This window comes from Mugil cephalus, chromosome 8, assembly GCF_022458985.1.
Source record: "Mugil cephalus isolate CIBA_MC_2020 chromosome 8, CIBA_Mcephalus_1.1, whole genome shotgun sequence".
Lineage (NCBI taxonomy): Eukaryota > Metazoa > Chordata > Actinopteri > Mugiliformes > Mugilidae > Mugil > Mugil cephalus.
In genome coordinates this window covers 23949966-23965544 of record NC_061777.1, presented here as the reverse complement: position 1 = coordinate 23965544, position 15579 = coordinate 23949966, and the positions used below count along the sequence as shown (strand labels likewise).

The following is a 15579-nucleotide window of genomic DNA, read 5'->3' as shown; positions in this document are numbered from 1 at the left end:
GTCATTTCTATTTACCCAGTGTTTGCATGCCCACAGGCGCTTCCCATTTGCATCCATCCCGACTGTTGTTTATTATAAAGGGTGCCTGCGCGCTCCCTATAAATCCATCAGCCCGGCCCATTCTGCCACGCTATGAATGTAATTTGCAAATGCAGCGATGCAGCTCTCTTACCAGGGTAGAAGCAGCAAAGCGTCGCTAAGTTTGTAATTCGTAATTAGTTTTCCTCTCTGCTGCTGGTAATTGGTTATAGCGCTGCTTTTGACTGCTTAATGGTCTTAGCCATGGTGGTTGTGCTACCTAGTTGTGACTAATAAGCAGCGAGCAGTAGCTGACCAGCAGTTATATGTCTCTGGGCTGTTTTAAAAGGAGTGAATCCAGACATGAGAGGTAGGCTTGGGTATGTTTGAAACCCTCAGCGTGCTTTCTGACCACGTCCCAAGCAAAAGCATTTATACCCACTCAGAATTAAGACTCAAAGGCAGGCAGAAAGTTTTCTCTTGGCTTTCTCTTTTGGAATATGGCTGTGGCAGTTTGCATCAAAACTGAACCAGAATTATCTTGTTGTTACATGTTCGATGCGTACTTGATGTATTTGTTTCCATGCAATGAATATGACTGCACAGCTTTTGAATTTTGCAGTCACCAAAAGAACGTTGGCACATACCATGTGTATTACTGACAGAAAATGTAAGTGTGGTTGTCACATAAATACAGGTATATACAGGTGCAGGTATATACAGTTTTAAAAAGAAAAGAAGCTTTTCAGTACATGTTTGAGTAGTCATACGGTCAGTCAGTTGAATTTTAGCTCTAGCCACCATTTCTGGCTGAGAGATAATTATTGGGTGATGGATAATGACTCACTAACTGTGCACAGCATGTGATTCTTCCCGGGAATCGTCTCCACAGACACCCAGTTCTGCACACTGAAAATGCCAGGACTTTCATATCATTTCATCTGGGAGTCATTTGGCAACAATTTTTTTTATTTAAATGAAAATCTTTGCATTCTTCCGATCTATAAAATCCATAAGTCAAGTGAAAAATGTCCAGTCCCTCTGCGTCAACCCAGTGCTTTAATCTCCCTTTACAATCTGCCAGTCCCTTGAGAAACAACCAATTCTATTTCCCATTTTAAAGTGGTGCGCTTTACTGCGATGCAGTTACAAGATTAGGATGCTCTCAGCCTGAAGTTTACGATTCTAAAAACACACCCAATGTTTTGTTGCAAACATTTCTCACCACTGTTCTTTCATTACCTCCCTCGCGCAGGTGGAATGGCTGAAAAACGAAGAGCTGGTGAGCTCCCTGACCGACGACAACATCGACACCCGAGCCGACCACAACCTCATCATCAACGAGGCGCGTCTGTCCGACTCGGGCAACTACACCTGCCTGGCCAGCAACATCGTGGCTAAGAGACGCAGCGCCACAGCCACGGTGACAGTCTTCGGTACGCCGTCCTCGCAGCTGCTGTTATTACCTGTTAAAACCAATTAAGTACTGACACTGTGTTTACATGGCACTTCAGATCAGTTGTTTGGCTTCCTGCGCCCCCTATACACAAGTGATTGAGAGACCCATCTCATTGTTTCCACAGAAGACCAATGTTTCCTATTTATTCCAATGAATGTATTATTCAAAGACTCAATTTACTGCCTCTTGTTTAAAATCAATGTGTACTTTATGAAAGGAAACAAGCCACTGTGTCTTAATCTCATTTAAAAGGAGTGTTGCTTATTAAGTATTTATTTGCCAGAGGCCTCCCAGAATTGTGGTGTGCTTTGATAGCGCTCCTAAACATTTAGCTTCCGCGCGTTACACAGAGAGATCATAGAGTAAAGTGCTTCAGTCACAGCACTAAGTGGTCGATTCCAACCTGTCAACCAGTATGAGTCAGTGTCGCTTTTAGAAATGGCATTCCCATTTAATTGCTGCTTTCTCTGTTTTCACTCAGTTCTATGCCTTTAATTTAATCCAAGAGCAAGGAGCATTGAACTGGCAATTAGGACGGAGGGAGCCGTATATCCGCCACAATGACTGCGCCGTGCTCAATCTGCTCCTGCCGTTATGCATTGTTGGCTTGCAGTGCCTCAGAGCCTCTGCATAATCATTAATAACCCCAGCTCTTGTTAGGGTATTTAACTATGCCAGACTTCTGCAAAAAGTAATACGTGGTGTTGTGTACTCACTCTGGCTTTTCTTCTTTCTCTCAACTTTCTTGGACTCCCTCCAGTGAACGGCGGCTGGTCCCTGTGGACGGAGTGGTCGGCCTGTAACGTGCCATGTGGGCGGGGTGTCCAGAAGCGATCTCGAACCTGCACTAACCCGGCGCCCCTGAACGGCGGGGCGTTCTGCGAGGGCATGTCTGTACAGAAGATCACCTGCAACGCGCTCTGTCCAAGTCAGTCTCACATCTAAGTTTTTGCACAGAATTAAGTACAACTTCATGGAGCCACAAAGGTCACTTTGCTGTAAAAAGTTGTTAATGCTCGTCTGGCAGTCAGCCCAAAAATTTAAAAATGTCCCATTTAATTTCCTAATGATATAAATGGATAGCAGTGTACTAATTATTTACTGGCACCATTTTTACTTGACATATTTTATTGCCAGATTTTTTTTTACAGCACATTGTACTATAACTATGTACTATAACAGCATTTATCTATTGCTGATATCCCGAGTGCTTGAAATGACTTGAAAAAGCTTAAATCCCTGCATCATTGGAATTACAGACGGCCGATAATGCAACAAAGGACGGATCCAGCAGTGATCTGACAAAATCCCTGTGCTGCTGGACTGCTGCAGATAAAGAAAAACAAAGACTCAATAGGAAAAGAGGGGATTTATGATGCACAATAAGTGACTATAGAAGTCGCAGTGATAGTGGGCATATGACTCAGCGTGTGTTACGTGAGTCAGGAGGAGAAGTTGAGCTGAGGTACTTGTTGAAGAAATGAGTTTAAACTTTGCAAGAACAAACAGAGAGCTATATTGTTCCAACAAGGCTGAGATTTGTTCTCACAGAGGCAAAAACCTTACCTTGTAAGGTGAGTGTTGCATCAGTGCACAGACACATTCGCAGAATGAAGTTGTGTGCCTGCAACTTCTTCTTCTAGACTTGTTTGATTAAGTCTCAGATATACAGTACTGTGCAAAAGTTTTAGTCAGGTATAGAACTGCTATAAACTAACAAAGCTTTCAGAAATGGAAGTGTCAATAGTCTATTTTCATCATGAATGAACAGAATAGAAATCTAAATCTCACATCAATATCTGGTGTGACCACCCTTTGCCTAAGCAGCAGCATCAGTTCTTCTAGATCCACTTGCAAACACTTTTTGAAGGAACTCAGCTGATAGGTTGTTCCAAATATCTTGGAGAACTCACCGCAGATCTTCTGTCTCTTCATGTAATCCCAGGCACACTCCATGATGTTGAGTTCAGGGCTCTGTGGGGGCCATGCCATCACTTCCAGGACTGCTTGCTCTTATTTATGCTGAAGATAGTTCTTAATGACCTTGGCTGTATGTTTGGATAGCATTGCAGCATTGAGGACACCATTAATCCAACTCCACTAACGCCCTTTGCAGAAATGCAGCTCCAAACTTGCAAGGAACCTCCACCATGCTTCACGGTTGCCTGCAGACACACATTATTGTATCGCTCTCCAGCCCATTCCTATGTTTTGGTGCATAGTTGAGTCTCTTGGATATTTGTCTGCAACTCTTCCATGAAGAGCACTTCTGGCCAGACTTATCCAGACAGTAGATAGGTGTACCTGGGCCCCTCTGGTTTCTACCAGTTCTGGGTTGATGGTACTGATGGACATCTTCAGATTTGGAAGGGAAATAAGCTTAATGTGTTTTTCAGGTTTCCTTGGCCGACCACTGTGTCTACCATCCTACTAAATCTCTGACGTTGTGCAAGTGTACCTATAAGGGTTGATGCTGGTTGGAAGGCAAAGGGTAGTAACACCAGCTATAGATGTAACTTGTGACTCACTTTGCAATTGATAAAAATAAACAAACATTATTTATATTCTTGAAAGCATTGTTAGTTTACAGCACAGCACTGTACCTTTTCAGTTCATTTCAGTGGATCCCTTTAAAACGTGGACATGATACAGAAACTTTAAGTGCATGAAGTAAATGCATCTAACCCCCAAAACTCCATTAACTGTCCAATGCAACACATATGGTCCTCAGAGAAAATAAAAAACATATCAGTGTTAGTGTAATTAAGGCTCCAGACTACATTCAAGATGGAATGAGTCTGGAAATGTTTAAACAAGCCATTTAATCTTTTCTGATATGCTGAAATTGACAACATCTCTGATCCAAGCCTCATATGGTGGAGAAGAAGGAGACTTTCAATTAAGCTGCATCAGCTGCTCGGCTAACCAGGTCTGCTTTAATCTGTGGGAGAGTTCCAGCAGGTGGTATTGTAAAGGAAGACTTAAAAGCTATTGGACAAATAATTCAAATAATTACAAAGAGAGGGGCAAGACCAGAACATGTGGGACAGTTAGCTCCCTGGCACACTGTTTACACTAGTTTTGTCTAGTGAGTGCGTTGTACAATTTTACTTTGGATTAGATTTTATTGAGCACATATAGACGAAGAAGTGGAAAAACATTGCTCCATAGCGCGTTGTTAATTTCTTTACCTATACCCCCCATTTGGGTTTAAGAGCACATAATAAGAAAGTCTGAAATAATAAGAAAATCTGAAAAGAAAACCACATGCTTCTCCTTCTGATGATTCTTCACAGTAGGTGGTGCTAATAAAAAAGCATAGTTATGGGGGGCTTGGAGGTTGAGAGGGGAACTGAGGGCTTGAGCTCTGAACAAAACTGCGGCTGCTTGTGAGTCACAACGAGTTTCATTGCTGTATTCCCACAATAATAAAATAAATAATAATAAAAAAATAAAGCTGATCTATGAAGCTGCACTAATAAACAGTTCCACAGTTAAACGGTGCCAACTAAATCATCTAAAAATTCTGATATTTCAATTGAAACCACCACCACTAGTTCTCACTGGAGAGCACCAGGAAGTGAACTTCCTCTGTGCACTCATTCATTCTTTTCAACATATTTGAACAAGCAAACATTTGGTCTTCTTCACAAAGGTGCTTCTTAATGAACGTTAAATATTAAAAACATCAAATTGTCACTGTCATCCAGAACGGGCCACCTCTCTTATATGGTACCCTCACACCACATCCACCATGGAGCTCAGATGAGGTGCAGGACAAGACAACTGGAAACAGACACGACATGAAAGAAAAGAACTTGCACATGAAATGATTTTTGTGGAAGAGTAGTCAGAAAAATCAGCAAGCTAATGTCAGAAGCTGGTGCACAGTTATATAAGTCGTTTTGACTAAATAGAGAAATCTAATGCCAAGGTTGTGCTGACTTTTCTTCACAGAATATTACATCACAAGCAATTACAAAATAATGTTTTGTTTTTTTTTGATGTTGTTGAGTAGGTGATAAAAAAAAAAGCACAATTTTCCTCTTAGCAGGTATTGCGCCTTTATCTCTAAGCACTTAATTAGAAGGATTAAATTTTTGCTTATTCAATAAATCAAACAAAGTCCATGGTATTTTTATTATTACTCGCAAATTGCAGGGGGTGCTTGAAGATCATCTCATGCTGGGCTCTCACAAGACGCTTTTCTTGCTGTTCAGCCAGTTATTTCATTAACAACATTTTGACGAAATTAATGTCTGCTCCATTTGATGATTGGAGATGCAAATGATGCAAATTAAGGGGAAAATTAGCATTTTTAGGTGACAGATTTGCTCCAGAGATTGGTTGCCCCTTAGGACGGTGTGTTCCTCAAAGCGTCATTTCTGAATATGCAGAATGGCTTAATATGAATTCTCTGAAATATATACTGTATGCAGATCTACTTCTCAAACCTTTGACATTCAAAACCTGCACAAATAAAATCTGATATATTTGCTATCTGCAGCTTCAGATTCAGTGAATGGGTCCTGTCTGTTCAGGAATAAACCCGTCATCTCTGCTGTGTTTGTGCACGTCGCTCAGGCTGTGAAAGCCAGCATTTTGTTTCCATATACATCATTTCAAAAGAGACGTTGCTCCAGCTGTATCAAACACAAACTTTAAACTTTTTCTTTTCTTCCATGACAGACAGAAACAACTGGCTCAAAGGTTATTCATGTAGGTCCAATCTGGTGCGCAGCGAGAGCACACCAAAGCAGGATGTGGGGCGCTTTCAATTTTTTCCTCACACATATTTAATTTTAATACTGTATGTCTCACTTATAAAATTAAATGTGTGCTTTTCACCTTGTTGCCTAACCATCTAGTGTGAGAACATTTTCTTCCTGTGAAATCTCATCCAATATGTGAAAGTAATTCGAGCATGATTGTTGTGGAGTTTTCCCAACCTCGGCAGTGAAGAACACTGTATGCTGTGTGTGGTCAGACATCCACTGTTGCATTAGAGGCAGACCTATATTTCACGTTTCTGGTTTTATAGGTTTAATTGGTCACAGTTTTGTATGAAGACTTGGGATCCGTTAACATTTCAAGGAGAAGCGCTCCATCTAGTTTGAAGTTTGCATTAAGTGTGCGTTATCAGACTTGTAGAGCTGGTAGGAGAACAGTTTCTCTGACAGCCAAGACGAGCCAAAGCCTGTGCTGCAGGTGTAATGTTATCAGCAGAAGAGCTGCTGGTGTCTGGCCAAGAACTGCCTTCCCTGTCATTAGTAGTGCGAAGCACACTTAGTTTGTGTGCTTTTTAAAAATGAAAAAATGCAATTTGTTCTGATCTTTGGGGTCAGTGTCTGTCTATCTTTTTATAGTTATTAACACTTGCTGGTATCCTCACAACCCCTGTCAAAGACTCGGCTTTTAATTTACTACTGTTTGTCATTTGAGGAAACAAAGTATACAGTGTTTGCAATAAACAAGGAGAACAGAAGAAATCAGACTTCAGGTAAAAGCTCAGCCCTTAAGTGATATAGATGTATGTAATTAGCAGCTGTCACGCACATCGCCACATCATGTGGCTTTGATCGCATGTTACTGGTGCACAAGGGAACGACATGCATACGTTCTCTGATTTTCCACATATTGTCTTGTTTTCCCAAAGAGCTCGGGAAACTTGGAAGATGAGGTTTCCTGAGTTGGCGAGGTCATCCAAACGAGGCTTTCTCATGCCAGTTTGTTCAGTTTGGGAGATTTAAGACTGCCAAGGCGCAGATGGAGACGTAGAGACGGGTCTAGTTGAGTGGCAGCAGATAGCAGCAGAGAGGGATGAGGGAGCGATGTGGAACTTTTAGGAAGGCACAGAAGTCAGTCAGAGGGAATTAGTCACAAAGACTGCTGATGTAAGATGATTTGTGCCGTTAAATTTAGCATATATATCGCATTTAGTGTAATAATTGTGGTGTAATTGGCTTTTAAAGGACAAAGATGTTATTACTGGCACAAGCCGACAACCATACGGTACAATTAGTAACCTAATTTTCAATTTGTCATGCCAAACATTTGGCTCATCCCATATGGAATTACAAATGGATGGTAGCACGACGAGAGAAATATGAGAAAAAAATAAAATAAAATAAAATAAAATCCAGTAGCACATACACAAAACCATGCAACACTTACATTAAACGTTACACAGTATGGACTTGTATGTTATATGTTCAGGGATCATTCTTATGTGTAAAATGTTTAATAAATTGGATAATAAGCTCCACTATTTAATATGGAAGTAATATGAAAGTACGCCGATCAGCCACAACATTACAACCACTGACAGAAGAAGTGAATAACATGGAGCATCTTGTGGCAATTCAGCCTCCTGCTGGGAAACTTTTGGACCTGGTATTGATGTAGATGTTACTGAGTCATGTACCATCCACCTAGACCAGACCAGACACCCCCCACTCCTTAATGGCAGCAGCCATCCCCAGCAGGATGCTGACAGACACACACACACATACACACACACACACACACACACACACACACACACACACACACACAGAGAGATTTGGAACAACTCAAAAAACATGGAAAACAACAAGGTGTTGACCACAGAGGCTCCTCCCTTCAACCCATAAGACCCAAAGGCCCCACTAATGACAGTGGGAAGATTAGGAAGATGGTCATAATGTTTTGCCTGATCAGTGTATGCATCTATAAGTCAAGCTTAATAAGTCCTTCCAGAAACGCACCCCTGTCCCTGACAGGTTCCAACATTGAGGGCTGATCAATGTTGAGTGAGTGTCTGTGGCCCCAGAATTTTCAGTATGTCCCACACAGCCAGTAATAGTCACACATGTATCTGTATGTGTGTATTTTTTTTTTGTTTTTGTTTTTTCCCCACAGAAGCATGTTTAATGTGAGGGTGTGTTCCAGAATAATTGGGGTGCAGCAGGAAGACTTGTCCTCCCTCTGGGACAAAAAGGTGGTCAAGAAAACTAGGGCTATTGTTGCACAACATGACCACATACTAGCTGCAAACTCTCAGCTTGTGCCCTCAGGAAGCTCCATCCAGGAAAACAAATCGTTACTCCAGATTCTTTTATCCCCTCTGCTGTTAGTCTTTTAAATCTAAAACCATCCATATGGGAATAAACCCCTGATTTTCTTATATAATATTTTTTTTTGACTTGACACAGGGCCTGTATGTTATCTCTGACGGTGTTAGTGTTATTATTGTTGAATGCTTATGTAGGCATGGGAACTTGCTTATTTATGTCAAACTGAACTGCCTTTGGGACAAATAAAGCTGTATATGGAATTGAATAATCGGAGGCAGAATGCATCAGTAAGAAAAATCACTCTGATTGGCTATTCATCATAGAGAGGCACCCCACAACAAGAAGTTTTGGTTGAGTCAAGAGGACGTGTATCGGATGCTTGCGTTTTTTATCTTAATCTCGTTTGACCATTCAGTATGTACCTATAAACATTTATAGCCATCTGGAGTGAAAATGACAAATACAGACTATGGCCATCTGCTGGTATGGATGGTTCTTTCTTCTCACCCAGGTGCTAGTCGTGCTGCATGTGTCAGCAGGCCGCTGGCTGGCTAACATTTCTGCATCGTGGTGCTTTTAAGCCGCTCTCCACTCATTCTGAGGATGAGTACGTCCTCTGCTTAAAGTGTCATGTGATAGACACTGCTGCATGGATATCATATATTTTTCAATTATAAGATGAGATAATTCCTTTATTGATCCCCATTGGGGAAATGATGTTCTATAATAAGGCAAATGTCCAGTGTATCTTTAGGCCTGAAGGATACTCGCACACTTTTTGATGAGAAAACATGACTTTGGTTGTTCACAAGAAAACTAAGACCCAGATTCTTTTGGCCCAGATTCTCAGATGGAAATCTCATCTCATCTTCTACTACCGCTTATCCTCACTAGGGTTGGATAGAAATCTGCTCTACAAAATGAAATCTTTTTTTTTTTGTAAAAGCTACATAACAATATAGTGTAAGGACCATATGTTTTAGCTGCAGTGAAAAAACAGTATTATTCTAAGACTGAGTGGGTGTTTCTTGTGAGGATCTAGTTTTAAAACCAAGATTTGTATCATGTTTAAATGCAGTATCTAGTTAGAATTGCCCACATCTTGCCTCTGTTGATGGAGGTAGAACAAAAAATGACACAGCCAGACACATCAGATTTTAGACCTGGAAAAAATAAAACTCTGACGAGGTGGGTGATCAATAACAGTGATTCAGCCAACTTTCAGAAGTCACTTTCTGGCTTGTAGTGCCTGCAAAGCAGAGAAAAAAAAATGAAATTTGTAGATGCTGACTGATGTGAGCGAGTTTTCAAGTACCATGTCGCCAATTAAATTTGCTAACCTGAAATATGGCCCTTAAGAGCTCTGGAGGAGAGTGACTTGTTTTTTGTTTCTTTTACTGAGAAGTTTATAGAGGAAAATTAAGTGTGAAAGAACTGGAAGAAGAATCTCGTACTTTAAAAGAGATAAACAGACGTGATTTGCCGCCGTGGCCCGGGGCCCTCACAGGGTGGCTGATATATGCAGCACGGAGAGAAGCAGGTGCTGCCCCATCCCTTTGTGGGAGGAAGGTGATGCAGGCTGGAGCGAAGCGTAGGCTGCGGTGAACCTGTCTGCGCTGCTGATTGAGTCCGTCCAGTTTTGACGAGGCAGCCCAGAGCACTGCCTTAATGGTGGTCTGAAAGCGGGGAGAGTACTGAGGTTGGACGAGGTCAAAATCTACAGCATGACGCGGCCACTTCACAAGAGGCAGAAAACACAGAAGAGAATATTGACAGAAATGACACTCGGGTTTTGGAGCCAACAAGTGACTAAACTAAGTCAATACGCAATGTCTACTGCAGTGATTACTGCCTTTACAAAAGCTGTGAGCAGGATCTACAGTCCTGTAGCTGTGTAAATAGTTAATATAAACACAATCCAATGATCTGCACATCATTTAAAGCATGTTTTTAACTGAAAGTAGTTCAAAGACGCCAAGAAAGTGCTGAAACTTGAGAATTCAATTGTTGTTTTTGTTTTTGTGTTCCTTTTAGCTGCCACTGCTTGTTTTAGAAAGAGCTGGGACGGGACTGCAATATAATGGAAGAGTTGCATAATTATCATCGGTTATAGAAAAAAGAGCACGCTGGAGGAGCTTAGTCTTTCAGCACAACAGATGGGGAGGAGTTCTCCAATCTGCAAAAGGCTGCATGGGAAAATACTATTTCATAGTGTTATTGCAAAGAATTTAGGGATTTCATCATTTACAGTGCTTCATGCCATTAGAATATTCGGTTTATCCAGAGAAGGCTCTGTACAGAAACCAGTTTGAAAGTCTGTGATCTCCAGCTCCTCTAACAGCACTGCTTTAAACACAGGCGCAAGCGTGTAATGGAAATCACGGCATGGGTTGAGGGACGCTTCTGAATGTCATTGTCAATGAATACAGTTCACTGCACTGAGAAATAAAAGTAAAAACAAATAAATGAATGAACAGGATGCTGAAGTACTGCCCCTTTCTCTGAGCTTGAGTTAATTTAAGATGATGTATTAGAATCCGTTTCACTAGAGGTAGAGGTGCTTCTCAGCTAAACTAGGTCAGTTACATTTGAGCAACACTAGTTTGTCTTCTGTTAAAACTACATTGCTCCTGTATCAGAAGTGATTTTACAAACACAAGAAATAGGAAATCCTAGCACAGATGTTTGGTTTTTCCACGCTGATTTTGCACATTTCAATGATATAATAAGGTTTTAACTCAGTTTAGACCTGACATGCCCTGGACTTGTAGGGCAAAGTGTTCTCACTGTCTATTTGTATCGATAGCTGGGGCCGTCTCACAAATTAGAGTAGAACTGTGGCTGTAAATTTTAGATAAGCGGTGTCAAACATGTGGCCCGCGGGCCAAAACCTGCCAGCTGGAGGGTCCAGTCTGGCCTGTGGGATGAATTTTCAAAGTGGTAAAATGACATTGGAGACATTATTGTAATTTTTCAATAGAAGTAACTGCTAGAGGTCACATAGCTTTAGTAAACGCTGTGGACCTAACACTGCAGTGAATCCCAGAACTTTTGCAATTATACGAAATACACTTATTTTTCTTAAGACATTCCAGGTTTTTCATAAAATGTTTTGTAAAAGGATAGTTCATTAAATGTAAACATCTTCATAATGTTCTTGTACTCCTTTGCACTAAAACAAAGGAGTTATTTATAGCTTATTATACTATAATGTTGCTGGTCCGGGCCCTTTGACGTCAGATAGGGCTGTATGTGGCCCCTGAGCTAAAACAAGTTGGACATCACTGGCTTAGATAAAAATAAATAAATAACACATTCATCCTTTAACAAATAAACTTTTAACATTAATTACATTATACCAAAATTTAACAAAGACGTTACTGTTACAGTATAATTTTTCCTGGTGTGGTAGCTTTTGGTGACTAATTCTGGTTAACTGTTGAAAACGTAGATGTTGCTTACAGAGGTAAAACTCACTGCAGTAGTTCACTGTATCTGCACAAACCATCACCTGTCACTGACAAGTAGAGTATCACATAAACATCATTTTCACATTTGTCAAGGACTGAGAAAAATGGGACGGACTGTATCTTGTGTTAACCACAATTAGCAGCTGGTGTCCATCAAAGTTAGAAACGTGAATGCAGGTGTGAAATAATATCTGAGTAGTTTTTTCTTAAACTTTCTCTTGGTGTTTCCATGGAACGCATGGCACAAGAACATCAAATCACACCAGTTACACAGCAGTACATATCTTTATGTTCTCTTATGAAAGTACAGATACAGACCTGTGCCACTTTCTTGCAGCTTTAGATCATAAAGGTCATGGTGGTGCCATGCAGTAATCTTAAAATTTCCCTATATAGTTTCTACAATGTGTTTAATCTACAGCCCACACAAGACTTGATATTTACTCTTTTAAAACACAAAAGTTTTTTTTGTTTTTTTTTTGCAAAAGACAATTTCTATCGCATTTGGACAGAGGTGTGACTTTAAAAACTGCAAACTGAGAAAGAAAATGGCACATAATTACAAAGTAGTGTCTGCTTAGCTGCAAAAATGTCACCAAAACAAATTAATTGGAATCCGGCGAGTAGCCAATTTAAGAAACTAGACATGGCAGAGTGCACCGACAAAATAAAGAAATAAGATTGTGAAGCTAAAGTGATGCAGAGTGTTGCAGTCATTACAGTTTGTCACACTGTATCTATTGTTTACCAGTAGGTAGATGAGCTCATTCAACAGAATCAGAGCAACAAGTCATAGGGGAACTGTCAGGAGAAACAATATCCACACACACACACACACCAGCAGCCTCGGTCAAACTCACAATCACTCAATATTCTCTCTGCAACAAACAAACAAACCCCTCGTTTGCATTTTAAGTAGTTGAGAGGAAAGCACAAACAAATGCAGAGTGTAGGTAGAGCCAGTTGAACATCACAAAAGGAAAATTACCTTCTCCACCACCCACAAGACTGTATTATCAGCGGCGCAACTGCTGCCAAAAAAAAATCTTCCGGCGCCATATGCTCTCCCAATATTTGTTAAGCTAAGCATGATGAGCTCTTCCTTGATCAGACGACAGAGCATGACGGGAGAATCCCAACCATTAGCATGCACCAAGCTCTCTTGGTTCTGTAGTCTTGCATCAAATCCCATTACAGAAACAGGCCTCAGGGTTAATGTGGAGAAAATGTCCCCCAAGCTGTACCACCACACCATGCCATGTGTATTGTTTCATACTTAATATGTGTGAAGGTAAATGTAAATATTGAAAAGAGTATATGTGAATATTGCACCACACAGAATTAACAGCCATTTTTATTCCTAAAGAGAGATTAAGATCAGCTTCGTGGGAGTCGAAGTTTGTCGCCAAAATCTGTATTTTTATTTCTGTTCTAGCTGTATTTGCTTTTGTTCATTCTCCTTATGGTCTTAAACGGAGCACAGTGTGGTGAATTATGCATACTACATGCATGTGCTGTATTTATACATGTCTATATACCATGACCTGGATGACCGACCTTCACAGACACGTCTTTATGTATGTATAGCTTGCAAGATTTATATTGGCAGTGACCTTGCGCGATGATCATGCTGCATAATTGTAAATGTAAAATCTGTAAAAATATGAATCATGATGTCGTTAAGGAGGTTTATATGTATCGACTGTCATTTTCTTTTAGTGCCATGAGTGCTTCTGAGAATAGCGTTTATACATTTGTGATTAATATAGTACTCCTTACACACCGGTATGTGTTATATCTATGTTTTCATGGGACATGAAACCCTTCTGTTTGGAGGTGTGAATGAGCGACTGACAAGTGTAACCAGGATAAACTAATGAAAGAACTGGAAGGCTTTTGGCATGGTGACATATAGCATCCCAGAGATTAAAACCCAAATAACAACACATCTACATGCCATGATAACTATATCATCAACCTTCTAATATCTACTGTACTTTGACACAAAATCTACTCTTACACACTGCTAACTTTTTGATTCCTTTGCTCCAATTAGACAGCTTAACTACTCACCTGATCAGTCGAGTCACATGTTGCCTTGAGCTATATCACTAAAGTCGGTTGATATCAATCTTTTTATTTAAAAAAAAGCACATTTCTTAAAGTGTATCTAGACTTAACTGAGCCACAGTGTGGTATCCTGTTGGTTAGGCTTTTATTGTTGCCCTGAACATTTTAGTCTTTCTGTTTTCCCATGCAGTATGTTAATCTCTTTGCGCTGCATGTCTTTTGCCTTATGTCACAGTTGATGGAGGCTGGGACGAGTGGAGTGAATGGACAGTGTGCAGCAGCCAGTGCGAGAGGCAGCGGAGTCGGGAATGCAACTCCCCAGCGCCCCGACACCGAGGAAAGATGTGTGAAGGGAACAGCGAGGCCACTGAGAACTGCACAGATGGAATGTGTACCCAGAGTAAGTTTTTCTCCCTACAGGGCATCGCCGCCGCCGCCATTCTCATCACTTTCCTGTCATTATCATTATCACGTTCTATGCACTCACTATGGTAAACCATCACAAGCATGTTTGAACAGGAGGTGTGTGCTGCAGAGAAATATCACACTGCGGATTGACACGTATTCCCAGTGCATGAAAATGTCAACGCTCTTTCTCTCATGTACTGCTCACTTGACATATATAGTATGTCATACTGAGTCTGACACAGAGTAAGACGTGCAGACATTCACTCTTGAATGATGCCTGATGTTTGGAATGAAAGGTCATTGCACTGTTTGGGTCCTGCACATGCAATGACTTAAAATGGAATGTTTTACTCACTGGTGTGAGCACACATGTATAAGGGCTGAACTACTAAAATCAGCATTACCCTTTGACAAATCACATCATCAAAGGTGGGAGTTTACTGTAGCTTGCATTAACGTCTAAATGAGTGGGTACATAGCTGAGTACATAGCTGCAGCAGGTTAATGCTCATTTGGTGTTAGCTCTTAGTCTTGGCTGTGTCTTCGCTCTGCATGCTTTTATCGAGTCTATGCATTATGGACCAAAAGGTAATTGTCGGAAAAAGAAATATCACTTCTTACCACTCTTTGCAGAGTGTGTGAAGAACACCTCGGTGAGTCTTTTTTCCACATCTGGCTACTGTAGCTAGCTTCATAGTTGTCAAGCATGAGACAGCTGGTAGATGGATTGAAATGTTTTCAACTTTTGAGCACAGCACATCACTTGGGTTCTTATCTAGTTTGCCCTGTTGAAGAATAGCTCTGTCCTTTAGGCGATTCAAATTATGTTGTGAAAATAACTTGTTAAATAGAACAATGTAATTAATTTGAAAATGGTTACTACACAGAATGCATGCTGGAAAGTTATAGATAACTGGGGAAAAAGCAATAGCAACATTTCATTTAACCTTAAACCACTTATTGTGTTTCTTGAATTAAAAACATCAGAATAATTCAGTTTAGTATTACAAGAATAAATGGGTTAAACTGGAGGTAAATTTGCTAAAAGCTAATCTAATCTGGTTTAGCAGGCGAGGAGTGACTAGCTACAAGCAATGCC

The 15579-nt window shown here is 40.6% G+C and overlaps 1 protein-coding gene across 3 annotated transcripts in view; it reads left to right on the top strand.

The window, feature by feature from the left end:
- Window positions 1–15579, top strand: part of unc5db (unc-5 netrin receptor Db) — a 181973-nt gene that overhangs the window by 116585 nt on the left and 49809 nt on the right. For all 3 annotated transcript variants that reach the window (XM_047592658.1, XM_047592657.1, XM_047592659.1), the window contains exons 5-7: window positions 1274–1454; window positions 2238–2405; window positions 14308–14472. In XM_047592658.1, the coding sequence (XP_047448614.1) occupies window positions 1274–1454; window positions 2238–2405; window positions 14308–14472 (514 nt within the window). The remainder of the gene's footprint in view (window positions 1–1273; window positions 1455–2237; window positions 2406–14307; window positions 14473–15579) is intronic.